At 34.6% G+C, this 10,050-nt stretch overlaps 2 protein-coding genes across 2 annotated transcripts in view; one reads left to right on the top strand and one right to left on the bottom strand.

Moving 5' to 3' along the window:
* Positions 1–625, top strand: part of LOC105621783 (transmembrane protein 64) — a 1,844-nt gene extending 1,219 nt beyond the window's left edge. Inside the window, exons 2-3 of the mRNA XM_012203236.1 lie at positions 229–390; positions 461–625. Coding sequence (XP_012058626.1) covers positions 229–390; positions 461–625 — 327 coding nt within the window. The remainder of the gene's footprint in view (positions 1–228; positions 391–460) is intronic.
* A 3,252-nt stretch (positions 626–3,877) lies between these two features.
* Positions 3,878–9,569, bottom strand: LOC105621782 (muskelin). Its single transcript, XM_012203235.1, has 12 exons — positions 9,481–9,569; positions 9,238–9,307; positions 9,033–9,175; positions 8,271–8,475; positions 7,852–8,044; positions 7,520–7,755; positions 6,322–6,602; positions 5,790–5,958; positions 5,466–5,672; positions 4,697–4,888; positions 4,348–4,590; positions 3,878–4,108 (listed from the first exon to the last, which is right to left on the bottom strand). Exons 1-12 carry the CDS (start codon positions 9,567–9,569, stop codon positions 3,878–3,880), a joined length of 2,259 nt encoding a protein of 752 aa, XP_012058625.1.
* Positions 9,570–10,050: the final 481 nt, after the last annotated feature.

Genomic DNA, 10,050 nt, shown 5'->3' with positions numbered 1-10,050 from the left:
TACGTTACGTTACGTTACGTTACGTTACGTTACGTTACGTTACGTTACGTTAGTTACGTAGTAGTAGTAGTATAGTAGTAGTAGTAGTAGAGAGAGAGAGAGAGAGAGAGAGAGAGAGAGAGAGAGAGAGAGAGAGAGAGAGAGAGGGGGGGGGGGCAATCTGGTCACATTAAGTATCTCTCACATGTAATTCAGGACAATGTTATGTATATTTATGTGTATGATTAGGTCAGTAACATAGGTGGTTTTCATTACCACGTAGCCAGTGCGATAGGTTTATTGCCTGCCCAGCTGGTCAACGTTTATCTAGGCAGCAGTCTGAGGTCGATGCAGGATGTATTGGAGGATAGATCCACGGCGGCGACTGGCTACGTAGTATTTTGTTTCCAGGTGCGTCGTATGTCCTTAAACTTTCGCAGAAGGAATTAAAGTAATAATTTTTTTTCGCTGTGTGTTGTAGATATTAATAGGAGTCTCGCTGATGGTTTATATTGTACAGAAAGCACGAAAGGAGCTTCAGTTGACGTTGTTCGAGGCCGATCTCGCATCCATGGCGAATTCCCCTCATTACATTCTGGATGGTCTACCAGACTCTAAGATAATTTTAACGAATCTAATTGCGTAATTTTTTTTTTATGAACGTTACAAGCATTTTTGACAATTCTTTTATACGAGCAACAGCTCCGATTTCTTTCTCCAGTTATTATATTTCTAACATTATTAATCTGTGTATCTTCCAGAAGTGATTTTATTAAGACTTATTGATGGTGCTTTCGAAAATTTAGACTCTTGAATGTGACATTATGCAGGAATCTGTTATCGGAGATAATACGTATTAAGTCTTACCAAAGCTAACGTGATTTTAGTACCAAACAAAGCTCATAGAGCATGCAACGCGTGCATGTATATTTTGTCATAAACAAATAGATGGAACGAAGAGTTTACACGGAACTGCAAATCCAATGTATAAAGCTTCCTTGCAATAAGAGCATATTACTTTATATATTGCTCATAAATATATCTAAGATTAATGATAGAGACTGAAACTTTACTATTACTTTATTTATACACTTTTTGTAATATTATTGATCAATTATTGAGGTGCGTTTGAGGAAACATTCTATCGCTATTTGTGCCATTTTAATTTTATTGTTCCCGAGATAACAAAGTGTGTCTTAGTAAAATCATGCAAATCTATGATTGCTTATGATGTTAAAAACTTGTGTATTTATTTCCATTTCGAATATACCAACACAGGCAATAATGAATATGTGTATTGCTAGCAAACGGCAAGGTAAGCCGCATCTTGCAAGCAGCATCAAAGATATCTTGCATTGTCAGCAATATGATAGTATTGATGAGCCTAGTATTGTGAGCCTATATGACAACAATTTGATGATGAAGACTTTAAAGTTATCGGCAAGTTGCTAAAGTCATCGTGAAGACATTAACTTGTCAACAAATGTAGACTCCGTTGCTGCAATTCTGAGCAATACATTTATTTGCGAGCAATTTGCCAACAAGATAGACACGTTGCTATCTGGGTCATTAGACATAAAATAAGGAGTGACACAAATAGAATGACATAAATAGCGCTAATAGTGTCTCACCAAATGCATTCTTTCTCTCAGTTTTTTATAGTCCGAAACATAGTGGAAAAAACCCCACTATGATTCGAAATATGTTGTTAATGATATTTAATGTGCATTTGTCCGTTGTTTTTTTTCGTGCAATATATTCAGTTTGTATATTATATTATAAAGAGATATACAGAGTTATCCATATGATGTAATTCTGAAAGGAGAATGCGTCCCGATGATAGGAATGAAAAAAAAACGAATAAATTTCTCATTCTTTAACCGAAGTTTACGTGAGTAAATAAATTCCAAACTTGCAGTCCTTTTCTCTTTGTCTTGTACTTTGTAAACATTTATTATCTGACTAGAACTTCGGATGTATGTATATCCACGTTTTTCGCTCGCGTCCCAAAGAATTTTGCGTATGTTATCTGTACTATATAGTGCGTACAAGCAACCGACCTGGTCCTTCCAACTTTGAGATGTTTAATATATCGTATTATGTACGTATTTAGAGGAATGGCGGCGTTGTCTCATTTTTATGCCTGCGTACACTTTCGTTTCATCTCTCTACTCATATATTTTTTTTCTGTATATATATATATACTCTCCGTTCTATTTTTTTTACAATTCCATTATCTAACTTAGCGTAACTGGAATCACATTATAAAAATCGTCTCGACGTTCCTTATCATCATATAATCGTGTATGTACAAAGATAAAGCGCGGCCGGATACTCTTAGCTGCTATATAATTTTTGCTTCTACATCTTACAATATATATATAATTGCATCGTTCTTGCATCTACGCCTCAGTAATGTTTTAAGCTCGCGAGAGGCTGATTATGTATATACAATGTACAACATGCATTTTAGCTGATGAACAATTAAGTGTAATAGTAAGTGTACTGACAATTGACACGGAAATAGATCGTGATTCGTCATCATTTTCATCAGGTATTTACATGCTAACGAAAAGTAGTTCCTGAAATTTACTCGGATATCTTATCATAGTTGATCGTTTGTGGAGAGAAGCCTTCGGGGAAGTCAAAAGTGTGAAGTCGATTGTTAACTCGTGTCGACGTTTGCATGCAATAATAACACTTTAAGATTTCACATTTCTTAGAAGGCATTTTCGGTGAATGAACTTATTCTTAGATTATGAAAAACACGGGATAACGAAGCTGCTATATCTAAGAATAAATCATTTTACAAGAGAAAATGGATCGATATATTTATGGGATATTTCATTCAACTCGATTACATGAAATATCCCTTGTTGCTTTTAACAATGCAGGAGATACATAAGGAAGCAATTACTTAGTTGGAAGGAATATTATGATCAGTACAATAAAATTTCTATATTCAATTAATTATAATATTCGTATAAAAATTTCCTTATTTAATTAATTATAATTCAAAATCATAATCAATTAAATTAAGTAACGATTAAACTAATTATAATTTGAGATTACAATTAACTAAAGAAGGAAATTTTATATGTAACTGACCATAACATTTTCTATTTCTTCGTCACATCTCTTTGTAAGCCAGAAAACCGCTAGACTTCAGATTAAGAGTTACAATTTGTTGCGTTTAGCGAAGCTGTACAATAATTTGTTGGCTTACATACTTTTGGTAAAAAGTAACATATTGTGTCAAGTGTTTGAAATTAAATCATGACGCTTTAATTAACAGCTTCCTTAATGTGCTATCTCTAGCTTTAAATCTCCCTTCAATTCACACTCGACGAGAAATATATTATTTCAGCAAACATAATAACAACAACAATTTTATGGCCACATTATAAACACATAGCTACATAGAATATAGAAGAGATTATATATAAAATTGATCTCTAGTTTACTTATACATATCAGCTAACCAGTCCATTAGAAAGCTATCGATATCACAAAGTTCTCGATCTCAAACAAGTGTAGATAAGTATAAATGACACATGGAGTGCTTTGTCCCGAATCGCTTTTCCGGTTCATTAAGAAAAACGGAGAAAAAACTCTTTAACAAGCGTATTATAAGATGAAATAAATAAAATTGTGAGAGGCAGTTTTATAAATGTTGAATCCGAAATCTACTGCAACCAATTCTTTTTTCTCCCATGATTAACACAACAAGTCGAAAGTAGAAAAATAAATCGTATCACAAACATGGCGAGGCTCGTCGTAAATCTACAAAAATGAGGATTACCAGCTGTAACGAGGATTATTGAACAAAAGAAGAAATTATGTGATGTGAACAAAGAACATTCCATCGTCAAGGTCTCATGACCTGCTCGTTGCGTCATTATAACGGCAGGAGATCGATCAGATTCGCCCGCGGCTGCGTTAATGATTCCGGGAAAAATTCCGCGAGTTTGTTGTATAGCTCAGTTCGCAAGTTATGTACATCACGCGCGTTCGTGCACTGTTGCGTTGTCACGCCAGTCGTCAGCTCATTCAGAATCGTGCTCGAATGGGAGGCATCCTCCAGTGAATTATTCTGTTTCCGGAATAAGATCGATGTCAAGAGTTGAAACTACGAAGGAAAGACTGTGATTAGTGAGACGATACTATGCTTAGCGATTAGTATAATCATGATGATAAACATAAAAATAAATAAATGAAGGCTGCGATCAAAGTCTCACTACAAAACTTCTTTAAAGCGTTTGGTTGACAATTAGAAAAAAGAATTTTATAAATTGACCAATCAAAAATTGCTGTAAAGCATTTGTAACATCGCGTTAATTGTATTCGTAGAAACATATATGAATATACCTCTTTTGTTTGTTGTGTGTCACTGTGGTCGATAATTTCGAAGATCTTTGTTTGCAGGTACTCGAGGGCTTCTATACTATTGCTCAGAGCAAGCTCTTTAAACTTATGCTTCCTGATGATTAGTTTGCACCTTTTCAAAATTTGTTCGCCCGTGGGTCGACGTAGTTCCAATTGCCAAAAGTCATCGAGTCGCAAATTTGGAAGGCAGGATCTGCCGGGATTGCCGCCGAATAGAAAGTGAACCTAACGCCGAACAGAAATTGTGAATTATTGAATCGATCGGCAAACGGATTATTTATTTAAAGCAGCAATAAAAGAACACAATTATTAAATACAATTTACAACGTACCTTTCTAGTGTGATCATAAACGAGCTGATGTGCAAATCGCGGACACGGTTCGTAATCCTGCATCTTGCTCCAGTATTTTTCACCAACGTTTTCATTACGATATATACAAGACCATTTACTGTTCTGAATATTGTATACCCAAAAAGAATTTTGCACATTGTCGTCCCTCTTATCTTTGTCTTTGCTCAAACCCTGAAAAATACACACACACACACATACACACACACACACACACACGCGCGCGCGCGCGCACACACGCACACGCACACACACGCGCGCGCACACACGCACACACACACACACACACACACACACACACACACAAATTATATTATTTATATATTTTAATGATTTATATAATACAAATATAATATACAGAGTTTATTTTAATCTTTACAGATAAGTATTTCGAAAATTTTACCAAAAGAATATTCCAAATAAAAATTATATGATATAAAGAGGGATGTTTCCCTCTATATCATACAACTCTTATTTACAATCTTTCTTGGTAAAATATTTGTATATTTGCCTGTTAAAATTAAAATGAATCACTTATATCTTTTATATAAACATAACTTTTATATAACTTTTACAATTTAAAATATCATTTATATAATATATAAAGAACATCAAATTAATTATTTATGAAGTTCAGGTTGTAAGAATTTATATAATCCTGAGAAAATTTTTTCTTTAGTTTTATACAATAGCAAATTTCACATATTAATTAAATTGCATCTTAAATTAATAATCTCTACGAGATACAAACCGACAGAACATAAATCTCGCCGAGTTCGGGATCGATGGTCGCTCTCTGCGTAAATCCAGCCGCGGGAACATGATTAGAATCCTTCGTCGTACCGAACTCGTTATAGCTTATATACTCGACATGTTGCGTATCAACCTCATACGTGAAGAAATCGCTGAGATATTCCTTTCCTCTCTGACCGGCGAATATGTATAGTTTTCTCGACCGCTGGAACAAGATCCCACTTTACAAAAATCTCGCCATGATTTGTGAATTTGCTTATTATTATTTTTTTTCGTACACTAAAGAAACAAAATCGAAGGAGGGAAGATATGGGATACCAACCGGATGAAACAGCATGGAATGACCAGCGCGGGATCTGTAAATAGGCATGTCTCTCGAGCATTGTTTATCAGCAATATCACAGGCGAGTCTGACCCACGTGCCGGTTGGCACATGGTAAGAATACAGTCCCGAGAAATGCGGTTCCGGTATTACACTGTGTTCGTCGGCACTATGTGAATCAGAAGAATGATGTCAGAAAGATATAGTAAGGCCCGATTCCACCAATGTAAGATTAACTTTAATCTCGATTCAAATTACTATTATCTTTTTCTAATATCCATTTCTACGAATGTAGATCAATTTTAATCTCGGTTCAACTTATCTTCATCTTTTTTAATTCTTAGAACTAAAAAAAAAAAGAATTAGTTGAAGGTTAAAATTAACTACATTGACAGAAACAGGCATAATTCTAAGAATTAGAAAAAGATAAACAAGTTATATCAAGATTAAAGTCAATCTTACATCGGATGGACAAAATCTAAATGTATAATTCTCTAAATCCATTTCTTCTAATCCTCTGCAACTTACTTACCTATTCTGATGAGTCAGTACTCGTCCGCCAAAAACATAGATAGTTCGCTTCTCTACGTCCATCGACATTTGATGGTCAAATACAAGCGGTGGCCCGCCTATCGTCCCGGTGTCCTCTGAGATTTGCGTCCATTTATTCGACTCAATATCATAAACATAAAAGTCACTTTTTAAATTTTCGCAAGTACGATACTGCGTATCCAAGTACCTGCCCAATGTGAAGAGCTGCCGTCTCTGCGGATCTAAGCACATCTTATGGCATGAACGCGCGCTAGGTCCTCCCTAGGAATCATAGATTGTTGTAAATATGACGAAAATAAAAGACCTGTATGACGAAAATAAAAGACTGTTTTTTTGTTTGAGAATTAAACTTTTTGTACTTTCTTTTGTCTTAAAGATAAATCATGCTAAAAGTTTAGTTCTAGAGTATAGAAAAAGAACAGGTCTGAAATAAAATGTGCATACATCTGGTGCCTGATAATTTTGTAGACAAAACATATTTACTAAAATTGTAATACGAAGAAATCTTCAAAAGACGTAATTGTGAAATTCATTTTCACAAATCTTTTTAGTTATATTTTTTTTATACTTTATATTTAAAAATTCTGCTTTATTCATAAAGAACTCATTAATGATTGTTTTTTCAAAATATTATTTGATATTCTCAAAGAAACACCTTATTGAATTTATCAAGCACATTGTTTACATGCTGGCGGAACGTGATATGCGTGCAATATAGAAGACAAGATATTAATTATATATTATTCTGTACCATGATTCTGTAATTCTTCTAAGGGACATATTTATTACATATTTTCTTGGTGTTATAAAATTAATATAGTATTTTGGAAATTTTTTTTCAGAAAGGAAGTAAAATAAATTTAAAAACTAATCATTCTACACTGTAATTAAATTAGACAGAAAAAATTTCTTTACATAAATAAGATATATCAAGGAATAATGTAGGAATCTTTAGTTTTTCAATTTATCTTACTCCTTCCTTAAAAAAAAAAAAAAAAAAAAGGAAACGGTGTTGGTATTATTATATTGTTATTACGCAGATACTACGATTAAAAAAAACTGCGCAATGACAACATAACGATGCTAAACTGATGTTATCATCAAAAGTTACAGAATCGAGGTACTGATATGTTAGACTATGTCGTAATGTCGAATGAAATTTATTGAACACTACCGACCACCGCTTCGGTGTCCTTGCATATGAGAGTCCACTTGCCGGCCTCTATGTCGTACGACCACAGGTCAGAGAGGTCCTGATTACCGTCCCATCCACCGAAGAGATAAAGTACTTCAGCCGTTGGATCAAGCACCATCTGATGACCGCCCCGCATTCCGGGCTTGGGCTCGCTGGACGATAACTTTGTCCAAATTGCTCTATAAGTTTGAGCATTGATATAATCGTTTAAGAGTCCCACTAAAAAGCGGATTTAACAATGTATAAGCGTCACGGCTATAAAATGGACATAAATCAAGAGGGAGAAATGACATGATCAGACCATGTAGGACTTACTCGTGAGCGCGTTGCTGATAAAACGCTCCGCTTGTAGATGATCGCCCTTGGTAACCAAAAGTTCATACAGTGTTGACAGTCGTGGATCTTCCAGGGGGACTCCGGTAACTCTCTGCAAAGTTTCCACAATCTCGGGCTGTTCCATTTGCCGGAAGTGTTTCATGCACAGTCTTATTATCTCCTTCTGTCGATACTGTAATACAAAAAGACTATTAGTTTCAATTAAAAGTCTAAAGTCTCTTTTGTATGAATGTAATTATGAATCAACGCCAGAACAAAAGATTTTTCAGGATAACAAAACTGTAATTTTCCAATTTTTGTTTTTTATGAAATTGATCAGTCCAGAATCCAGAATAATTGTTTATAATTTATTTATAAAAATCTTTGCTTTTTTATCATCTGTTCGATTATGCATTTACCGTATTGAACCACTCGAGACAGGGCTTAATGACCTTGGGGTCATTAATACCAGTTAATCTGATGTGCCATATAGAAAAATTAAAACTGGGACCCCATGATTGCAGCGGAAGAATCTTTACATATCGTATGGGAAAATAATTCGCTTCATTCCCTAAAACATGTTTGAGATCAAATGTCTCTGGTATAGAATCATTCCTCAGCCCACTGAAACAAATGAAACACTTTGATTAGACAATAAGCATAACAATTGAAAGAGATAGATAAAAGCGTTTATTTCTATTCTAAGAGTTTTTTGAGAATATAAAAGTAAATAAAAAAAAAGAAAGTACAATGGAATAAATATATGTACAAAAATAAGTAAAGTTTGACAAAAGTATTGTAATATAGCATAAATAATATTTGAAAAACAAGAGGAAAATATATAAAATAGAAATATACAAAATTACAGAGTCAAAGTAGTCATATAAAATAATAGTAGTAGAAAATGTACAAAATTATGCAAAAATAATATAACAGTAATAAATAATATAACAGTAACAATGTATGGAGTAAAGAAATAAAGAATAAAAAATTAATTAAAGGGCCTATTCTGTAACTCTAACAATATCGTTAAATTGTCATTGCACAGCAACTGTTTTTTACTGTATACGAAATCTACGCAATGACACTAACGATATCGTTAAAAGTCGTTAAAAGTTACAAAATAGGTTCCTAAAATGTCAAAAAGAAAGAGAAGAAAGAGAGAGTAATTGTTAGCAAACCTTTCGAGAAGTTCCATCATATTTTCAGGTTCCAAACCACCGAATATCTTAAATTTCTTTATATTACATACATGGGTCTTCTCATATTTGCCGAAAGTAATGCACTTGACGATGGAAGGGCTTTGAAGTTTAAGAATGAGATACTGAAAAGAACAGTCGGCGAGGTAAGCGGCATGTGATGTGAGTCGACATGTGCGTTACATACCTGCGGATGATTGTCGATGTCGGAGGACCAACGTGATGACTGATCCGACGGTATATCGACGATGATATTTCTGAAAAAGACATTGTGCGTGAATGACGATGAATGAAGTTTTGTTATCACAATTCTGACAGACGCAATGGTTTCCGGAATGTTATTTTTAGGTTAGAAAACGCGGTTACTTTAACAAGGAGGTTCATCGACTGTTTCTTGACGAAACAATTTGCAAGAGTTAGAGGCACTCACTCGGGTACATAACAGGAAGAATAACTGGAACACTTGTAAATCCGATACTCCAACACTTTTTGAAAATCACCACTCTCGCTCGACGCCATGTTACATGAATGACATAACCTTCAACATTTGGGCTAATTTGAGCTGCGCTCTCGATTCTATTTGGCGCTCACAACGCTCGATCTTTCATTTCGCATTGCCGGTGTATGCGCATAAAGGTGCCTTTTCATGCTGACTCTCGATCATAGTAGAAAGATTACATGAGGTTTCTTCGCGTCGCATATTCCAACATGCATCAACATGTTCCTACCAGAGAGAATCAAGAGAGAATGGAATGGATTTAGCCAGAAGTCGCTGTTTGTTGGAGTGAGTAAGAAATATGGTAGAAACATAATAGAACATATGGTGCTGCACACACTAGTATTGCATCGCACTAGTGTTGTGTGTACGTATTTATACAGTAGTGCATTAATTCACTAAGTCATAGAAACGGCCCGACTTAGCGAAAATAAGAAAATGCAGTACTAAAAAGTTGATAAAAAATTCTGAAAAAATTCTTAGATGAGAAAAAACCTACAAAAG

The sequence above is a fragment of the Atta cephalotes genome (assembly GCF_000143395.1).
Source record: "Atta cephalotes unplaced genomic scaffold scaffold00037, whole genome shotgun sequence".
NCBI classification, from domain to species: Eukaryota; Metazoa; Arthropoda; class Insecta; order Hymenoptera; family Formicidae; genus Atta; species Atta cephalotes.
This window is presented reverse-complemented; position numbering and strand designations above follow the sequence as displayed.

Coding starts and splice junctions, on each gene's coding strand:
- LOC105621782 (XM_012203235.1), bottom strand. CDS start 9,569: ATGGCGTCGAGCGAGAGTGGTGATTTTCAAAAAGTGTTGGAGTATCGG. Junction 8,045..8,270: donor GTCTCGAGTGGTTCAATACG/GTAAATGCATAA, acceptor TTTGTATTACAG/TATCGACAGAAGGAGATAAT. Junction 7,756..7,851: donor TATCAGCAACGCGCTCACGA/GTAAGTCCTACA, acceptor TCCGCTTTTTAG/TGGGACTCTTAAACGATTAT.